Source organism: Drosophila sulfurigaster, chromosome 3 (assembly GCF_023558435.1).
Source record: "Drosophila sulfurigaster albostrigata strain 15112-1811.04 chromosome 3, ASM2355843v2, whole genome shotgun sequence".
NCBI classification, from domain to species: domain Eukaryota; kingdom Metazoa; phylum Arthropoda; class Insecta; order Diptera; family Drosophilidae; genus Drosophila; species Drosophila sulfurigaster.
In genome coordinates, this window is record NC_084883.1 from 7,409,824 (window position 1) to 7,431,924 (window position 22,101).

Below are 22,101 nucleotides of genomic sequence, written 5' to 3' on the forward strand. Positions count from 1 at the left end.
CACATCGACAGAAACAGCGAAATAAGTCCAAGCCGTCAAGTGGTCCAAGTGGTGGCCACTTTTGCCACTCTTTTTTCTACTTTTTGCGCTAGTTTCTTTATGCTTTTTTGCTGTTGTTGTTTGAACCGGTTTCACTGTTGCTGTTGTTGTTGTTGTTGTTGCTGCTGTTGCTGTTATTATTATTGTTGCTGTTTCTTGTTGGCTGGCGAATTTTCCAGGCTTTGTGTCTGTGTGTGTGTGTGTGGTGTATCCCGACTTTGCCTCTTGTGAGGCGGTCGCGTTTGCTGAGCGCCGCATCGTTGGTGGCACGAAACAACAACAGTGGCGCCCTCTGCAATGTTGCAGCAGCACAAGAAGTTGTTGCACAAGGCACAACAAGCCCACCAAAATGTTGCTGCTGCATGTTGCAGCTGTTTGCTGTCGTCGCCGTTCGCTGTTGCTGCCACATGTGAACGCCGCAAATGCGGCAGCTTCAGACTGACATCTGTTTTGCAAGTTGTCGCTGCCACCGCCTCACTTTTGCTGGATGAACCTGTTGTTGTTGTTGCTGCTGCTGCTGTTGCTCCTGTGGTTGTTGTTGTTGTTAGTGGAGTTGATGCTGTTGTTTCTGCTGCCGCTCGATGTCGCAGCTGGCCAACAGTTGGAGCCATCATGTCACTGGCAATTTGCATTTCGTATTTTCAATATATACTTGTGGGGCTTTTCCTTTTGCGGTTTCTGATCGCCAGTCTCGCGTGTGAACCAAAATCAAAGCGCCGCTCGATGCGATTCTCAAAGCGAGGAAAACGTTGCAGATATGCAAAACTATCGTTGATATAAATATAAACTCAATTGCATCTATTTTTAAAGATTATGCAGCTTATTTTGAAAAATCAATGAATATATTTATTTATTTTATGAAAGAACTAGGAATTTCACTTCATCTAAGTAACTGTTGTTTATTTTATTTGATAAACATTTTCAACAAAATAAACTTAAAACATTTTTTAGAGCTTAAAGCTATATTCTTTGCTTCATTTTAAACAAGTATTGATTTATTGCTTCATTCTATGTCTTTTAAAATTATCCCATGAGCTACCCTTCCATAATAAAAGTCTATTTAATCTCAAACACTATGAAATGAACATGAATGAACATGCATTTGCCACATCCGCTTACTGTACTCTTGCTGATGTTATCCAACACTGAAACACTGAAAGTTATATAGCTGAAATTCTCACCTAATCCTCTTTATTGGTTCTGTTCTTTCGTTTTTACAGTCAACACTGCCACACTTATGGCCATTCTACAGTCCAATTGGAACACCTACAACTGCCCCTAGCTAACAATTTAATTGTGATTGCACAAAAACTGTGTTTGCTGATAAGACGAAGCCAACACTTTGTGGCACCCCCTTCGCCCCGGCGATGCAGCCCATCCACTAACCAGGGGTAAGTTTTGACACCATACGGAATGTAAGTTAGAATTTGCTACAAGACCAGGGCTAAAATGAGCTCTAGAGAATGCTTGTGCGAATACGAGGGTTATTTCATTTATTTAAAATGTGTTTTGATTTATTGTTATTAGAGCTCTAACGTAACATATACCAAATTTATTTTCAATTGGCTATAATTACCATTTCTATTTGACAATATTATAAAGATTTCATGTTGTATTACAATTTGTAGTTATATTAAAAATAGGAATGATATGATCTGATGAATGAATGATAGTTGTCTTTAAGATTTTATAAATAGGCTTTGCTTTTGTTGGTTTAAAACAGAATAGAAGATGATATTATAGCATAGAATATTTATAGTATCTTCAAACCTGATAAGTATATATATTTTTGATCAGCGGAGATCTCAAAAACTATAAAAGCTAAACACACCAAATTTAATGTAGGTTTCTGCATTCATTACGCTCACTCCGCCATAACAAAAATATTGTAATTTGCACATGATTTTATTGATTGATTATTGATTTATTTTTATTAAACTGTATTTTAATCGTGTTTACTTGTTGTGAAAGATTTTCTCATTAAAGAAAAAATATTCTAAATAAATATGTGGATTACTCTAAATTAGAATTAAAACCGCAATAAAGTAAAAAAAATAAATCGCAAGCTGAACTGTTAGCAAAGTCATGAACAACCCTCGCAGGAGTGCAGCAATAGCAACAGAGACAATTAAGCTAATTGCTGTGCTAGATACTTGAGCAGGAGAGGCTGCTGCGGTGAGACTATCTGCACCTTACTCTATCTCCGTCGCTCTCTTTGGTTCTTTCTCTCTCTCTTGCTGCTCTTGCTGGCAATCAACCACACACTCAACGCCTCACCACCCACCACCCACTAACACCACTACAATAAGCGTGCAATGCAATCGCATGTCGTGAGGAGCTTTGCGCTCTCTTTGCTTTCTCCCTCTCTTTCGTTCTCTGCATATTTTGCGTATGTGCTTGTGTGTATGTGTGTGTGTGTGTGTTTGTTGGGTTGCTTGCCGAACTGCGAACTGTATGAGCTGTGAGCTGTGAGCTGCAAGTGCCTCGAACTAGCTCTAAAAGCGGATCTTTCTCGCAATTTGGATTAGGCGCGCAGATGTTTGGCGTTGGCCAGGCGAGGCCATGTGGCATGTGGCATGGCTTTTCCAGGCATTTTCATGCTTTGACGCACGCTTTTCCTGCACACTTTTGTTTTGTGCCATTTGCTTATTGCCTGTTATATTCCGATAAAATTGACTTTTTGTCGGTCGTCGGTGTCGCTGTCGTATGTTAGCGTTGTGTTGTCGTCGTCGTCGTAAGTATCGTTGGCGTCACCTTCGCCATTGCCCGTTGTCGGCATCGTCGACGGCACCATTTTGTTTGGCGTCGTTTTCTAATGGGCCAACAGCATTGCAGCACATGGATTCTGTTTTGTATTTCAGCTAGGCACTATTCCCCTCTCTATGTCTCACACTCTCTCTCTCTATCTCGCAATACAATACAAAACGTTAGCGTTGCCCCAACACACATGGAGCGAGCAGCTCCCAGGCCAACTGTTGGCGAATAAAAACGCGCGCGTTTTTCACCATTACGCGACGCGACGCTGTTACCCCATTTGCATGTTCAAAGTGCTAAATGTCGAAGCAACGGCAAACATAATTTCGATTTGATGTTAGTGTTGTGTTATCGGTTTACGATTACACTTTCAAGGGTTGTTGCTCAATATTGCCCAATTGACGTCAATCTGTGCCTTAAGCGTTCTCAAAAAAGGCAAACATCATTAATATTGAATGGAATTAAATTGGTATTTTAATAATTATCCAATAAATCACATATTTACAGTGCGTCTAAGCACTTCTTCAACAAGCGCTTACAAACACAACAGAAATGTTATAAGGCAACAGTTCAGTCGCTGCTCTGCAAGGGCAAAAAAAAATCATACAAACACACAATTCGAATTTGTTGTTGCTGTGCAAAGCATAAAAGGCAAAAACAAATGCAGACAGAATGAAGCAAACATACAAGTAAACTCGTGTATACACGCATACACACACATGCTTAAGGCAGCCGAGACAGGCGAACGAAGATAGAAACAACAAAAAGTTCAGCCAGCAGCAACGGCGACGACACCAACAACTAGCGAGCGAGCGCCACGCTACTCTCAAACTCACACAAACACCGACACACACGCGCAGTTATACTAATACTACCATGGGCCTGTATTTCTCTTTCTCGTTGTGTGCAGAGTACAAATGTTGTGCGTCTGGTAACGCTGGGCGCCTGTTCGTTTTTGCGATAGACGCGCGACGTAAGTCGCCGTCGTTTTGCCTGAAAAGTCGCCGTTGCACAGTGGACAAAATGACACTCACACAGACTTCCATTCTTTTGCATAAATCCATACTCTGTTGCTGTTTAAAGCTCCAACTGATTAAGTTAATGCGTAATATTCCACTATTTTATGCAAAATGTGTACATAAAACATGAATTTAGCTGTTTTGAATGCACAATATTCAGAAACGCGAAGTGTTTGCCCATTTTATCCACTGTGCAATGTCGTCGTCGTTGCTTGAACGCGTTTTTGTCGTCGCCGGCGATTTCTGACTTGCGCCGATTTTGCAATTTCTGTCTATGCCGGCGGCGACTGTTACTTAACAGTGTGCGGCTCAGTTAACAGAATTCGATGCTGCTCTTCCTCTCTTTCTCTCTCTGTCTATCTCTGGCATTGAGGCATTGATTACGAGAGCCGCTTATAGAGTTTGTTGTTAGTAAATTGAGTACGGTTAGAGGAGTGTGTAATGTGAGTCGTCCTTATGGGATTGCAACTGTGTTTGATAATCAATTTCGAATGAGAAATAAACAATTGGTTAATGTCATCAGCATTTACTATTCATATCTTTTGCACATTGTAGCTGTGCTGGTAAATTGACGTTGAAATTCTTTTGCTTGAGGCGCAACCCTCTCAGTGTGTTGGACTCTCTCGCTCTCGCACACTCTTTAAGGCGACGACATGATGTCTGTTGACTGTAGCTTGTTTGTTGTTGTTTTGTACGAGTGTATGAGCGTGTGTGTGTGTGTACACCCAACAACAACAACAAATAATTATGAGGAAAATGCCGTCAGCCGATGATGAAGACGGTCATAATGATAATCACAATGTTGATGATAATGATGTTGTGCAGCTGCTCTGCGTATTTGAAGTCTTTCTCATCTTCATTTTCGTTTTTACAGTTACTGTAAAAATCTCTACCCTAGCCATAAATGGGCGCAAAGGCGATGTTACTGCCAGAATTTATACTGCACGAAATTTTATGACTGTTATCGATTTCTTGAAGTGTATTTACCCCCTCGTTGGAGCATCCGAAAAAAAGCAATGCAAATTCCAGAGTGGGATTTTACTTACATAGCTCTTGATGGCGAAAAGTGCTTTGGGGAAAAACAGCGGGCAGAAGGCAGTCTTGATTTTTAATTAAAAGCTGAACAGCTCATAAAGCTCTTATCGGATGGATGACTTGACGCTGTTGTTGTCGCCATTATAGATTTATATTTAGACTGTAGTACAGTAGTAGTCTTTAAATTAGTATTAAGTTTTGATTAACAGTTGCTGCGCAACACGTGACGTCACAAAACGCTGACAATGTCTGCCTCTCTGCTTATCAGCAGAGTCGCATACCAATGACGTGCATAATTATAATACAAAAATATTATGTAGGGGAATTGCAATTAGGAATAAGTATTTCTAATAATAAGAGTGCAATTATCTAAGAAAAACGCCTGGCTTTGTTTCCTAATTAAAGGCGAGCGCAACTAAAATAACAAACAAATCACTCGCCTTCAAAATTTGACCTTTTTCATTGCTCCCGCTCTTTCTCGCACTCTCTCTTACATGCTGCTGCTCTCAGTCTCTGCCATGCCAACCTGTGGGTGGCGAGAGCAGCAGCAACAGCAGCAGCAGCAGAGTAGTAACAACAACAATGCGAAATGTAAACAATGCTCAACGCAAAACTCGCTCTTGCCGAACACACACAACTGTCTCGTTCATACGCACTCGCTGCTTCGCTCGCTCGCTTGCTCGCTTGTTCGTTACGTTTTCGTTCGAAGTGCGGTGCTCTCGCTCTCTCGCAACACTTGACGCTGTGCCTAGTCGTGTGCTGTGTGCTGTGTACTGTGTGCGGTGTGTTGTCAGTCTGCGACGTCTGGCTATGGCTGCTGGGCGCCTGTTCAATTGTTCGGCCAAACCGCCGTTCGTTTGTATTGTGGAGTCGCTCGTTCGATCGAACGTCGTCGTCGCGAGTAAATTGAAGTCGCGGCGATGCTACGCGACGTTTCCCCCAAGTTCCATTGGCGTTGGCTTGCAGCAAACCAGTTTTGTTTACAGCTTAATTTGACTGAGCCCTGCCCCTTTATATGCCCTGCCCTATGTTTGTATCAGTGTGTGTTCACGTGCCACATTAGGCATAAGTTGCAAAAGGTTTGCTCATTTGCGCCACACACTCGCACACACACACACACACAGTCATACACGCATCCGCCTCTCACAACTCCAACATATTCGTCGTCGTCGTGTCCACAGCTCCATTCCCCACATCGTGCGACCCAGCGACTTGCTGGTTGGAGCTGCTCCACAGTCAGTTTGTCATTCATTCATTCATTCAGCGGCAAGCCCGCGTGCAGGCCAGTTCAACGCTTTTTGTCAGTCTTTCAGTTACTTTACTTACTTTACTTTACTTAGCTATAATTATTATTGTTTTTGTTGTTGTTGTTGTGTTTCTTTTTTTTTTAAGGCACACGCGAAACAAGTCGCGCGACACTCGCGCGCGAAACGCTCGCAAATCGCTAGCGAGAATAATGATTTTCCTTTAATCAGTTTACTCTTCTTACTGTTGTTGTTGTTGTTATACTTCTTGCTGCTATCGCTGTTGTTGTTATTGTCGTTGTTGTTGTTGTTGTGTGTAATTATTGCTGTTGTATTGCTATTATTGCTGTACGCTTTCTTGTTATTCGTTCGCATTTCTTGTTTCGGATGCGTTTTTTTTTTATCAGTCTTTCCCGACTATAAATTATCTTGCAAGCTTTATGCTCTATTTTGCATTTTGTTTTCAACTCACTCTTGTTGACATATGTGTGTGTGTGTGTGTTTGTGTGTGTGTTGCTTTCAAGCACGTAGCACCTTTGTAGTTTTTTGTCGGTTCTCACTTGACTCATGGAAAGTCCGTGTCTTATCGGCAATTCTGGCGACGGGGAAATCCATCTGAACCGAAAGTTAAAGAGAAAAAACAATTTCAAAGATTTTTCGACAAAGTTTCCTCGAAATAATATATATAATGTGCTCTATAAATAGAATACTGATTTCACATGTGTAAAATGCACTCTGCTATCTTCTTACTGTTTTCGTGCTTTCTATTGTTAATACTACATACACAAGATTAAGCGATGATCAAAACGAATTCAATCTAATAAACTATCAAAATATGTGCTTATTAATTGGTTGTTGAATACTTCGGTTATTTGGAAATTGTTGATATGTTATCAACAAATTGATAACAAACGCAAAAAAAGAAGAGATTTTTGCAAGTTTCCGCTAATACATTGCTCAATACACAATAAAAGTTAGTCTATTAATTGATTATTTCCTTTTTCTTTTGATTTTAGTATTTTTCTAGTATTTTTCGAATTGAATAAAACACGAATTGCTCAAATATTTATAATTTATTTGAATATTCTGTTGTACGCATTTAGAAGTTTAAAATTATACCGTAAACAGATTGAACAATTTAAAAATCGATCATGGTAAACATAAAGTATTTTAAAAATACTATTTTCAATGCAGTAATCGAAACCTGAGATAATTTCTTTTAAGTTATAGTATTATATATGTATATGGAAAGTAATTTCATCAACTGCGAATTTTATATGGTTAATTTCTTATGTTGCTTTAAAATGAATTTATAATAATATAAACTAATTTTGCTGTCTTTTTTTCTTAATTTCTTTAATTTACAGGCACATCTCAAGATGACATCCCCAGCAATATATCGTTGCCTCTTGCCTCATAACCCGCCACTTAAGGCAACGTAAAGTTTCTTCTGTTTCGTCTTCTAATAATCAACAACAAAAACTTCCAAAGAGAAAAAGAGAGAGGAGAGAGAGTGATAGAGATAGAGATAGAGAGCAACAAGTGATTTGCTTCTAAAATTTGTGCACTTAAAGAAATTGAAAACGTGTTTGTTGCCCGTTTGTCGTCTTGTTACTTCGTGAATTTTCGTCGCCTGTCAGCAGCGTTTTGCCGCAGACGGAGGACGAGAGCCGCGAAGCAACGAGCCAAAGTCAAAGCCTCACCACGGACGCATTTATGGATGCGGGCGGCCTGCCAGTGTTCCAGAGCGCCAGCCAAGCAGCAGCAGCAGCCGCCGTCGCCCAGCAACAACAGCACCAACAGCAGCAGCAGCAACATCAGCAGCAGCAAGTGCAGCAACATCAACAACTGAATCTCCAATTGCATCAACAGCATTTACAGCAACAGAGTTTGGGCATTCACCTGCAGCAACAGCAGCAATTGCAACTGCAGCACAATGCACAGGCGCAGCAACAGCAGCAGATGCAAGTGCAACAGCAGCAGCAGCAGCAACAACGACAACAACAGCAGCAGCAGCAACAGCAGCAGCAACACTCGCCCTACAATGCCAACCTGGCAGCAACAGGCGGAATTGTCGGCGGCCTTGTCGCTGGCGGCAACGGAGCTGGCGGCGTTGCGTCTGCAGGAAATGTCAGTGGACCCAATGGCAACGGCAACAACAACCTCAACCTCAACAGCAACAACAATGGCAACGGCAACGGCAACAACGGTAATAACGGCAACAACAACACGCCTGGCGATGCGATGCCAGCGAAAAGACAGCCAATTGTTGAACGCCTGCGACGACGCATGGACAACTATCGTCGAAGGCAGACGGACTGCGTGCCACGGTATGAGCAGACCTTCAGCACTGTCTGCGAGCAGCAGAACCAGGAGACAACTGCACTTCAGAAGCGTTTTCTCGAGAGCAAGAACAAGCGTGCGGCCAAAAAGACTGAAAAGAAACTGCCGGACACGCAGCAACAGACACAAACACAGATGTTAGCCGGACAGCTGCAGAGCAGCGTGCATGTGGTAAGTGCTACACATAACTCTATCCATCCATCCATCCAGATTTACTATACTTCTCAAGATGCCCTATTTCAATGGGGCATATATTCATATTTTTATTGTTCGATGCGTTCTAAATCTGTTGAGGATTTACATAAGATATGCATGTTTTGACTGAAAATTGTTTTACATGTCGAAGAAGATTTTAATATAGAAGAGATTTTGGGATTGTCGGATAATTCGGATAAATCGAGGAAGACTAGGCGAATAGGTTTTTTTTTTATTGTCAGACATCACTTAAATGGTAACTTTAATTAAATGTTAACTATAATTATAGATTAATGTCGAAAAAATAATTTAATATTGAATAGAATTGAGGATTATTGGATAACTCGGATAATTCGAGGAAGAGTTGAGGAATAAGCATTTTGAATTGTCATACAGCACTTAAGTTTTACCTTTACCTATAAGAGACATTTATTATTCATTTAAAATATTTGTCTTATAATAATTTATTTTTGTGTGTACACAATGGATACTGCTAAATATCAACCCATTGCTTGTATAAGTGGAAAAACTTGTACTCTTTATTTTTGGCTAAAGTTGTAAGTGATTTAATTGGTCGTATTTACATGCTTACAACATCTTGCATGTTGACTTCATACTTGACTGCAAACTTTAATGTTAAATTAAAAAATTTTACTGTTTCGAATAACTCGGATAATCGGCTTATTAGTTGCAAAGAGATGCGAAATCTATTTATATTTTAAATTGTCTGAGAATGATTTGGAATTTGTCTAAAGGCAGTAATCTTCTTATTCAGTATATTTTCGTACTATCTCAATTGATTTTGTTTAAAGTAAATTTTTGTAATCTCTTCCTTTTACAAGTACGAAGAAGTTTTTTCATTTATTTAAATGTTAGATTTTTAAATCTTAAACTAGCAAGTAATCCTTTTATTTTAAAATTTCTACCTAGATGCATACCTTTCGAATATCCAAATCTTAAATAAGTTAAGTTAATATATTTATGTGATTGAGATTTGTATACTCTATCTTAATAATATGCTTGAAATGATTTGCTTAATTAGGGATTCCTTAATCAAACATAGCGACTTCATTTCTATGTTATGTTATTATGGATAATGCTAAAATATATTGCATATTCTTAACTGTGCTGCTGATGAGTTTAACTTTATGAAATATATAACAATTTTAAAGTTTTCATATGATTTGAAATCATATTTGGATGATCTAATCAACAGTTGGCATATGATTTAGTATGGAATCTTTTGCAACGTTGGGTTTATTGGTAGGTTTTCAGACAAGTGTCACAATGCTAGAAGCTCTGCACGTTTGTGGCTGCATACGAATCTCTATATCTGTCGGATACGAGTACGTTGGCATCTCTTTCTGTGCTGTGCTGTGATGTGTGTTGTGTTGTGTTGTGCTCGTGTTGTATAATGTTTTGGGCGCAATATTAGAGCTGGTGCACGAAGCGAAGTCCGCGAACACACAAACTGCACATAAGTATACACAAAATAATAATGAGGTCAGCATTTTTTTCTTACTTATTTATTTATTTATTTTGTTTTGTTGGGTTTCAGCTCAGTTCAGTTCAGTTCAGTTTCACTCGCATTCGCATTCGTTGCTGCCAACTTGTAGCTACAAGATACATTTCGTTGTTTTTTTGTTGTTGTTACTATTGTTAGTGCTGTTGTTGCTTTATGCTCATTTTTTTGTTGTTTTGTTTTTTTTTTTCTGCTCTGTAGGTACTTTGGACTGCTTTGGCTTGTGTGCATTTTAAATACCTTGAAATTATTTTGTAAGCCATAGATTTTTCTCGTCGAATACTTCAAAAGCCCAACATTTGCGGCATCCCCAGCTCCAGCTTCAACTCCATCTCCAACTCAATCTGAATCTGAGGCTGAATCTGTAGCTCAGTTTCAGTTGGTTAGGCTTGCATCATGGCTGTCAACTGGCCAACAGGCCTGAATGACTGACTGACTAACTGACTAACTGACTGCCTGACTGATTGCAACTCTAGTTTATATAATTGTTGGTTCTGCCATTCGCCAGTTTTGCTCGTTCGGTTGCTGTTCGGGCTGATGCAATTCTAGAGACCGACTCTCTCGACCCCGTGTAATTGCCACAAATTTACAGAGTCTCAACTTCATCGTCATCGTCATCGCCATCGCCATTGTCGTTTGCAATTACAAGACTTTGAAACTCTTAGGCTTGCATTACTTCTATCAGCCTGCTCAATATACAAATACTCTTTCTCAATCATTTCCGTGACCAATTCGCATGGTATCGACATTAATCGCTCGTCTAATTACAAAAGAGAGAATCATGAGTATATCTTTGAATATTTTCAACATATTTCATCGATATTGCAAGTTTTATGAATAATTAAAATCATAATAAATGTGCAATTTATTTATTTTCTCGCTTAATTTGTTGTTTATTTTATGTTTGTTTTTTATATTTATTGTTGTTACATTAATTTTTTTTTATTTATTTGGAATTATTTAGTATTTTTATATTTATTTTACCTTTATTTTTTTTAATATATATTAATTATACCCGCTACCCATAGGGTAGAAGGGTATTATAACTTTGTGCCGGCAGGAAATGTATGTAACAGGTAGAAGGAGGCATCTCCGACCCTATAAAGTATATATATTCTTGATCAGCGTCAACAGCCGAGACGATATAGCCATGTCCGTCTGTGTGTCTGTGTGTCCGTCCGTCTGTCCGTATGAACACCTAGATCTCAGAGACTACGAGAGATAGAGCTATAATTTTTTTTCGACAGCATTTGTTATGTTTGCACGCAGATCAAGTTTGTTTCAAATTTTTGCCACGCCCACTTCCGCCCACCGCAAATCAAAAAAATCGAATAACAAGCGTAATTTTAAAGCTAGAGTTGCGAATTTTGGTATATATAATAATAACTATAGTAGTTATGATTCCTGAAGATTTGGTTGCGATCAGATAAAAATTGTGGAAGTTAAAAAAGAAATACTTTTGTATGGGCAAAAACGCCTACTTATAAGGGTCTTAGTTACTTTGGCTGACAATCTGGTATATTGAGCCGTCTATGGTATATTTTGAATGTGGTACTATATTGATATACCAAACATACCATTTGGTATATTTTTAGTATTTTTTAAGTATTTTCGGTATATTTTCAAAATGATACCGCAATATTTTGCCTTTATTAAAAATGGGTAGCGGGTATCTCACAGTCGAGCACACTCGACTGTAACTTTCTTACTTGTTTTTATTTCTTTCTTTTATTTTACTTTTTATTTGATTTATTTGTTTTAATGTATTTTTTAAATTTATTTATGTTAATTTCCTTTTTTATTTAAATTTGTTATTTCCCTTTTTTATTTTATTTATTTGGATTTGTTTATTTTCTATCTTTTTATTTATTTTACTTAATTTTTTTTATTTATTAATTCTTTTATTTTACTTTTTATTTTATGTATTTGTTTAAGTGTTTTTTTTTTAAATTATTTTAATATATTTTCTTTTATATTTTTTTATGTAAATTTTTTATTTTAATTTTTTTATTAGTTTTATTTTGTTGGAGATATTTATTTTTATATTAATGTACATATTTTTTTTTTAAATTTATTTTTTTGTATTTTACTTCTTATTTCATTTATTTACTTTTTATTTTACATTTGTTTATTAGTTATTTTTTTATTTGGATTTATTTTATTAATTATTTTTATTTATTATTATTTTAACTATTTGAGTAAATAAAAAATTACTCAGAAGCAAAAAATTTTCAAAGCGTATTCATTCTTCGGTTTGGTCCCCTATCTATCTGTACTTTCATGTTTTGTGAGTGAAACGTGAGGTATTCGCATTTCCAGCTGCCCGGTAGTCAATCTACGAACTCAACTGAACGGATCTGAGCGGAACTGAGTTAAGTTGAGTTTCAGTTTGAGAGTTCGAGTTCGAGTTCGACGACGAGCTTCTGTTTTGTGTCTTCTGTCTTCTGTCTTCTCTGGCTGCTCACTTTTTCCGCATCCGTTTGCAATGTCATTTGTGTCATGTGCGGCCGGTAATCATTCACTTTTATATATATGTATATGTACATATATAGTATATGCACTCGTAGTAGTCGGTAGCCAGTTGTACCTTTCCTCTCCGTCTTTCCGTCTCTCTCTTGCTCCCAGTAAACGTCTTCGCCTCTCACATTCCTCTGACTGTCCCTTCTTTGTCATACGCTTAAAGCGATTCAGCTTTTTTTGCTTAATTTTAATTGGCTTTAAATCCTTTTGTTGTTGTTGCTATATTTATATATTCTGCGTTGTTGTTTTCGTTGCTCTCTCACTTTGTGTGTAATGCAAATTTTTGTAGCTGAATCACTTTGAAAAAGCTTTTGATTTTACATATCCATGGACACGTCAGAGTCACAAGTTTGTGAAGTGGAAATACTGAGAGCCATTTGCTTTATCATTAGTTGCCTTAAAGGTCTCAGACTTGTTGGCAGACCGCAAACTAAATTTAATTATATACTTAAAAAAACATTCGTTTAAGAATGATTTATGCACTAAAGAAGTGCAATAAACGTTTGCCATATTAATGAATTAATTGTTTGTTATTTGAAATTCTGGTTATTCTTGACATATTTTAAGAATTGAGTTTACTATTCAAATGCTAAATTTAGAATGTGAATGGGTGTAATTTTAATTTGATAAGCTGCTAGTTGTTTGTATCAAAGTGATTGATTCAAGAAATTTCTATTCATGTGTTAAATTTTGTATTTGAATGAATGTAATTTTATTTTGCTATGTAGTTATTAAATGCTATTTTGCATTCACGTATTTGATTTGAAAATTTCTACAGTTCCTCTGCTTTTACCTTGTGCAGTTTTATTCACTCATCCGTCTATTGCTGGTCATTAAAAAAATTCACAAATGAATTAATGACTGACTGTCCATCGAGCGCATCCGTGCCTCAGAGGAGGTCGCAATCTAAACTCTCTAGGCTTTTCACTTTTCTTTTTCGTTTTGGAATTGGAAAACTTTTACTACCATTGCTGCTGCTGTTGTTGCTGTTGTTGTAGTCGCCTCTGCTGCTGTGGTTGGCAGTGAAAATCACAGCAAATTACGGCCAACAATTGGCGGCCAACGTCGACGCAGCCGGTGCAACATGCAAAACAAGAAAGCAGCAATAGCAACAAGCAACAACAACAACAGAAAACTAAAACATATTGTTTATAATGCGTTTTTTATTTGGGAAAGTCGCGTGTAGCAATTTTTTCTTCTTCTCTTTTTTTTTCGTTGTCGTTGCTATATTTTTATTGGCTTCGTCTTTGTTTTCATTGTTTGCATTTTGTTGCAGTTGCAGTTGTTGCATGTGCCTCGTTGCATATGTGTGTTGTCGGGGCAATTTTCACTTCACGTGGTGGCATTTTCTGACAGACGTCAGTCAAGAAGTCAAAGCGTTACTATAAAAGCTTGCATGTCGTTGCCTGTTCGCCTAAATCCCTCTGCGACTCCCTCAACTCCATTTACATTTTCCCTCCCCTTCCTTTCCCCCACCATTTCCCAGAGAGTTGCCAAGCAGTTGTTTCAAGTGCAACTGCCTTGTTGTTGTTGCTGTTGTTGTTGCTGTCTTGATTGACAAGTGACAACATATTATTGGCGTATCGTTTCAAGCTCAGCGGAGTTGTTATTGTTTACCTATGCAACTCTAGGTGTTTCCACATTTAACACGTACGTTAAGCATAGAAACAGCTTTTATTTTTGTTTTTCTGCCTTGCGAATTTCATCACTTTTACACAGGTTGTGAAATACTTTTCGGATCAATTCGGATAAATCCGTAATAGGTCGGTTAATTGTGACACCTTTACAACTGTTTACTATTTCAATTCAGATAATTTCGGATTACGCTGCAATACATTGGAAATAATTTTTAAAGCCAGCGGATAACTCTGGATAACAGACAGTTATTTGATTGTTTTATCTTTGTTACTAAGTTACATTTAACACTTATCCAACTTAGAAGAAGCGCTTTAAATTTTCATCACATTTACAAAGGTTGTGAAATACTTTTCGGATCATTTCGGATAAATCCGTAAAAGGTCGGTTAATTGTGGCACCTTTACAACTGTTTGCTATTTCAATTCGAATAATTTCGGACTACTCTTTAATACATTGGAAATAGCTATTAAAGCCAGCGGATAACTCTGGATAACAGACGATTATTTGATTGTTTTATCTTTGTTACTAAGTTACATTTAACACTTATCCAACTTAGAAGAAGCGCTTTAAATTTTCATCACATTTACACAGGTTGTTAAATACTTTTCGTATCAATTCGGATAAATCCGAAAAGGTCGGTTAATTGTGACACCTTTACAACTGTTTGCTATTTCAATGCGGATAATTTCGGACTACGCTGCAATACATTGGAAATAACTTTTAAAGCCAGCGGATAACTCTGGATAACAGACGATTATTTGATTGTTTTATCTTTGTTACTAAGTTACATTTAACACTTATCCAACTTAGAAGAAGCGCTTTAAATTTTCATCACATTTACACAGGTTGTTAAATACTTTTCGTATCAATTCGGATAAATCCGAAAAGGTCGGTTAATTGTGACACCTTTACAACTGTTTGCTATTTCAATTCGGATAATTTCGGACTCCTCTTTAATACATTGGAAATAGCTATTAAAGCCAGCGGATAACTCTGGATAACAGACGATTATTTGATTGTTTTATCTTTGTTACTAAGTTAATTTAACACTTATCCAACTTAGAAGAAGCGCTACGTCTGCCTTAAAAATTTCATCACATTTACACAGGTTGTTAAATACTTTTCGGATCAATTCGGATAAATCCGTAAAAGGTCGGTTAATTGTGACACCTTTACAACTGTTTGCTATTTCAATTCGGATAATTTCGGATTACGCTGCAATACATTGGAAATCGCTATTCAAGCCAGCGGATAACTCTGGATAACAGACGATTTTTCGATTGTTTTATCTTTGTTACTAAGTTACATTTAACACTTATCCAACTTAGAAGAAGCGCTTTAAATTTTCATCACATGTACACAGGTTGTGAAATATTTTTCGGATTAATTCGGATAAATCCGTAAAAGGTCGGTTAATTGTGGCACCTTTACAACTGTTTGCTATTTCAATTCGGATAATTTCGGACTACTCTTTAATACATTGAAAATAGCTATTAAAGCCAGCGGATAACTCTGGATAACAGACGGTTTTTTATTGTTTTATTTTTGTTACTAAGTTACATTTAACACTTATTCAACTTAGAAGAAGCGCTACGTCTGCCTTACAAATTTCATCACATTTACACAGGTTGTGAAATACTTTTCGGATCATTTCGGATAAATCCGTAAAAGGTCGGTTAATTGTGACACCTTTACAACTGTTTGCTATTTCAATTCGTATAATTTCGGATAAGGTTGTAAACATTCGAAATACCTTTTACAGATAACTCCGGATCTTTCTTTTTCTGCATTTCGTCACTATTTGAGGATCAGTTTGAATAAATACCTTAAAGGTCGGTTACAACTTTCTGTTATAGTATTTCGATATTTACGGATAAATCTGAACAATTACTAAAAACGTCTTTGACTGTTATACAATCAATATAATTATTACAGGCAGTGGAAACTGCCGGATAAAACCATATAATGAGCAGCGTTTATGTCTGTTTTATCTTTGCTACTAATTATGGATTATACCGGATACAGCTGGATAATGATATTGCTACATATTTCTAGTTTGACTTTGTTTTAATGAGCACTGAAAATGTGTTACTTAAAATATCAAGATAAATTATGCCTAGACTGTTTTTACTGTTGATTTAGATAACTTTGAGAGTATGCGGATAAATTCGGATTATTCCGGATACGTATAGAGTTAAGTTTTGGATAGCTTAACAAGCGCTCGAATAGCTTTAAAATTGTCTGTGAAATTGGCTTCAAATTGCTTTCATATGTGCTGTTTTGTCATCGTGCACCTTATGGGAAGCAAGTTTGCGTGTAACGTGCAACGTGTGTGGGCGTGGCCAGCCTTTAAATAATGTGTACCTAACAATGGGCATAATTTATGTTTTTGCGTTATACAAATTTGTAAAATGCATCATTTATCTTCGAGTCGACATCGGCACCAACTCTGACTCCCGACTACGAATGCTCAAAACGATTGCGAGCAGAGACCGAAAAACAGCCCCAACAAGTAAATGGCACCCTCCACTTGGTGCTCACATCGCCCATCTCCACCCCTTCCCCTAACGCACCTTGCCAGCGCACCCCTTTGCGTGTTGTGTCTTTACTTTACTTCTTTTTTTTTCGTTCTCCACTTTTTTTTTGAAAATGGGCAAATGAAAGCGCAGAAATCGGAGCTGAGAAGATGTTGAGTAGCCTGCCCTGGTAGCTGGCGTTGTTTTGGGTCTGAGTCTGGTGGTTCAGCAAAATCGATTGCGATTTTTAAGGCATTGCCTTTTGAAAAGACCCCTCGCTAAAAAGGCCCCCTGTGGCAAGTGAGCGTCAACGATTGCAGTTGCGCCTTTTGAGGACTTCCCTTCGAAAAGTCAAAGTTCGTAAATCCAAACCGTCGAAGTAAATCTTATAGACTATTTAAAGTTGGGAACATTTGTATAGAAAATACGATTGCTAACTTACTAAAATTATTCAAGTCTCTTGTTAATATTTCTTAAGTATATTCGTGATTGACAATCTAGTAATATTTGTATATTTTAAATATTTTCGTATATTTGAAATGTATATTTTTATACCATGCGTAGCTTTTGGTATATTTTATTCTAAATCTCATAGACTTTAAAGTTGGGTTGAACATTTGTATTTATATAATATACGATGGCTAACTTACTAAAATTATTCAAGTCTTTTATTAATATTTCTTAAGAATAGTTTTGATTGAGAATGTGGTATATTTTGTATATTTTAAATGTAGAATGTATATATTTATACCATGCATAGCTTTCGGTATATTTTCTTTTAAATATCATAGACTTTAAAGTTGGGTGGAACGTTTGCATATAATAGACGATTGTTAACTTACTAAAATGTTTCAAGTCTTTTATTAATGTCTTCAAAAAAAGTTTTGTTAATAATCTGGTAGATTTTTTTTATATTTTAAATATAGAAGTATATCTTATTGCCATTCAAAGCATTCGGTATATTTTAGTATTTCTTATTTTATATATTTAGCGATAATATCTCAGTCCAGCGAACTCTGTAAATTTCTTACTCGTTTTAATTTTGTAACTATGAATAATGTGTCTTAATTAATAATAATAAGAATTATTTATCTTGGTACACATAATATACAAACATGAATATTTTTGGTATGTTTAAAGTTAGTTTCAATTATTTGAGATTAGTTTGAAATTTCAAAATTACTATTATGCAAATTGATGTGTGTCACTGTGCATAGTGGTATCAACGTTGCTGAATTCTAGCTTATGAGCCAAGTTTGCTATGCATAACGTTCGCTGCTAGATTGCACTCGAATTTGATAGAAAGCACACACACACATAAAAAGACGCACACATGTGTGTGTTGTGTATGAACAGTGCACGTGTGTTTGTATGTGTGTGTGCACTTCAAAGGCTTTCATGCATTAGTTGATATAGCCCAAAGGGTGAAGGCAGAATGAAGACTGAGATTTTTAGGGTAGCAACTGAGCTAAGCTAACCTGAGAAGTGAAGGATGGATGAAGGATGGTGTAAGGGGAGGGGAAGGACAATTCATATTTGAAAATTTACATGTTTTATTTATTATGTTTGGCAAATTTCATTGCATATTAATAATGCAATTTTGTGCTGCACTTTGGTGCGATGAGAAATTGAGGCGCATGCACTGAAGAGAGCTTTAGACGACGAAAGCCAAAGCTTCGTTTAAATTGACAGCTAAAGCTCTTAGTTATACAATACCCCCCAAAATACTACGGACTACGGCGGATACTACAGCTCCCCACATGCCTTTACTTTGGCGTATTTTTCGATGATTGTCTTCTTGCACATTTTAATTGCTGTACGTTGCCAGGCCACAAATAATAAACAAGACAAAGGCGTAACAAGCACACACAGCAAAGTCACCCAGAAGCAAATTAGGGGTAGCACAGGGTGTTGAGGAGGGGCTAGGGAAGAGGGCACGTTTTAAATACATATTTTAACCCTTAAATAATAATGCACATTTTTCACTTTTATTTTATGCACACTGTGTGAATTTATTGAGAATTGCATGGAAATGGGGAAAGTGGAAGGCGGCGGCAGAGGCGGAGGCTGAGGCAACTTCTTTAGCTTCCGCTCGGCGCTGTCGCTTGCTGTCTCCTTTACATTCATCACACACACACATATATAGACGCACACACAAGCTAACGGCAGACAACCTTTACCAATACCAATACACCACAAACCCCTAACACAGTTCTCTTCTCCTCGACTCGCCTTAAAATCGATAAACTCATTTTGAAGTTGCCTTTCTCTCTCTCTGTCTTTCTCTCGCTCTTGGGGCGTCTCTGTAGATGTGTGCATGTGTGTGCGTCTGTGTCTGTGTGCGCTTGTCTGCTTACTTTTATTTTCTATGCGCCTATTTACTCTCTCCTCACCTCTCCTCCCTCCCCCATCCGACTATTGTCGCTCTTCTTCTTCGCACGACCCACAAATCGCTTGAGCTCGCTTTAAAGCTTCTCTCATCTGAATGTTGCGGCTGTTGCTTTTGCAGCTCAGCAATAAATTTGCCTTACGCTTAACATTTTAGCTAATTAATTTAATTAAATTTGTATGCTTCAAAGCGAAGGTCCATCTTTTTTTGTATTTTGTTTTATTGTTTTTTTTTTTGGTTTTTGTGCTCTGTGGGTAGCTGACAATTTAAGTTTGGGATTGTCACCTTTTTTTTTTTGGTTTTTGTTTTGCTTGCTGCCTGGCACTATGATACAACTTGATGGATTTATCTAGATTAAGCCCCAACGGCAACTGTACTAAAGCAAAAGCTCAACTTAACTGTAATGCTTTTCATTGCTGTTAATCCTGTTAATTAAAGTAGCTATTGCCTAAGCACAAATCACAATTGCATTTTAAGTACTATTCTCTCGACTAGGTGGCAACGCTGCTGCCGCTGCTGTTGCTGACTAAACAAACCGCAATTTCTCAATCATAAATGCTGACAATGTTGTCACTGGACCAAGGGTCTTATTGCCAATGCCAACAGCAGCCACATCAGCCACAGCCCACAGTTCACATCCACCTGCAGCTCAGTCCATTCCAATCCAATCCAGAAAGCCTCACCAACTTTTCGGTGTGGATTGGATTTGTCGGCTGTCGACCATTAACAGTCAACAGTCCTCTGCCCAGCAATTGATTGGGCTGGAAGCAGACTGCTAACAACGGCGCCAGACGTCAGTTACCATTAAGCGTCGGCATTTTCTCCTCCTCCAACTTTTAACTATGGTGTAATGTCTTCTCTCAATTTTTGCACATTTTGCCTCACGCATTGCATTTGCAGCCCTCAGTTCAGTGCCGATTACTTGAAATACGATTCCAACTGCTTTCCCTGGCATTATTGGGGGGAATGCTGTTGTTGAGCAGTCTGCCATTGTATGCAGTCATATGTAAAATTAACCCAAACAAGCCACCAAATTCTGCGAAATCCCCCCAAGCACAATCGGAATTGAGAGAGCTGCTGATGAACTGTAGTTGTTGGGTTATGATATGCTACTTAACAGATAATTAACATACAATTTAACATTCCCTTAACATGTTAATATTTACAGTGCTTTAGTTGTTGACTTATGATATGTTACTTAACAGATAATTAACATACAATTTAACATTTCTTAACAATTTAACATATGTTGATACTTACAGTGTTTTACTCATGGCAAAGTAACAATCATGAATCTTAATTTGTATGCTACTTCTAGATGTTAATTGTACAATAGTTGTTGATTTGGAACTGTTACTTAACATTCGGTTCTTTATGATTATAGATTTGAATTTGTTACTTTGTTCATTGCTAAGAATTTATTCTGTGAGAAAAGGAGCATTTATGCATATTCATTGTTGTCTAATATTGACAATTGAAGTATCTTTTTGTTTATCTTGAATCTTTCAATCCTTCAAGTTATAGAGTTACATCCATTATTAACTGATACATTTCTGGTGCCGAAACTTGCTTTAAGTTAATTTCTGATCACTTTGCAGCAAGTTGACATTTATAGTGTATGTTTTCCTTTTGCTTGGCGCACATTTCTAGCAGCTGGCATCGCTTGATTGCTATCATAACAAGCATAACGGTAATGTTCATGCAACATGTGACAACATCAACAGCATAATAACCAAAATGACATCGTCCTGAAGGCATCGTTTCAGTGCCGACTCCTCGCTATTATTTCACTTACCGGCGCAACAGCTTCAACTGACCACTGTGGCAATAAAACTGTTGTTAGACTTTCTTCATTAGATGTGCCGCTTTTATGCTACCCGATAGTAAATGGGTAAAAGGGCTTATAAGTTGAGGATAATCGCAAAATGCTTAGACTGGCAGTGTGATATCCACAATCATATTAAGAAAGAAATATATATTATTCGTAATTCTTGATTGTCCGTTCATATCAACTGATAAATCTCAGAAAGCATAAGAGTTTGGGTCACAAAGTTTGTTGTCAATGTGCGCATTTCTATCAGTAATTTTTATAACTGATCACTAATTTTGACATTCAGTAGGAAACTAAGGAAACTAGGATAACAAGCAGCAGTATCACAAAAAAAGTACCACAAAAATAGTGTGATATATGATGCTGATTACTGATGCTTGAGTATTATTACTCGTGCCTGTGTTTTTTGAATTCAAACAACAAAGTTAATTCAAGGGAGTTTAAAATATTTATCCTTAAATATATTGCTTTTTTATTATGTCAATTAAAAAGTGTGCCCAGATTTCGATAAAATGTGGTATTTTTGTGAAGCTATTTTTCTACTCAATTAAAGGATACTTTATCAGTGTTACTATCTGCATGCACCTAATAATTCTGAAAGCTGTAAACGAGATTATTGACATGCTTCATTAAATAATAGAAATTTGGGCTACATAGCGAATATAAAATTATAGTAAATCAGCTTAAGTTGTAATACATTCTTTAAAAACATTTACGCTGTATCTCAAAGTCGTGCAGACTCTTTTATTAGTTGTTGCTTCACCTACAGTGAAATTGGCTCGTTGACTAGGCTGCCCGCTGTCTTAGCCAGGACGCTTTCAAGCTGTGAAGCGACATTTTTGATGCCTGCAATTTGCATATGACATCGACTTTGGCCACCACCCTTAAATCCCACTAGATTCGTGTCGTGTGTTGGGCAAGGAAGGGTAGCGTTCAGTTGTAATGAGCTTTTCTCTCTGCACGATGATTGAACGTCAACTGATTGTCGATTAATGCGTTGCCTGCGAGTTGAAGCTCGGCCACACGTCGTATGCGCAATATTGCTACCCTTTAGCT

General features: G+C 37.3%; 1 protein-coding gene across 1 annotated transcript in view; it reads left to right on the plus strand.

Annotated features, from left to right (window-relative positions):
* Positions 1–22,101, plus strand: part of LOC133843580 (neurogenic protein mastermind) — a 98,749-nt gene that overhangs the window by 17,720 nt on the left and 58,928 nt on the right. The window contains exons 3-4 of the mRNA XM_062277196.1: positions 1,260–1,430; positions 7,459–8,605. Coding sequence (XP_062133180.1) covers positions 7,808–8,605 — 798 coding nt within the window. The 5' untranslated portion in view covers positions 1,260–1,430; positions 7,459–7,807. The remainder of the gene's footprint in view (positions 1–1,259; positions 1,431–7,458; positions 8,606–22,101) is intronic.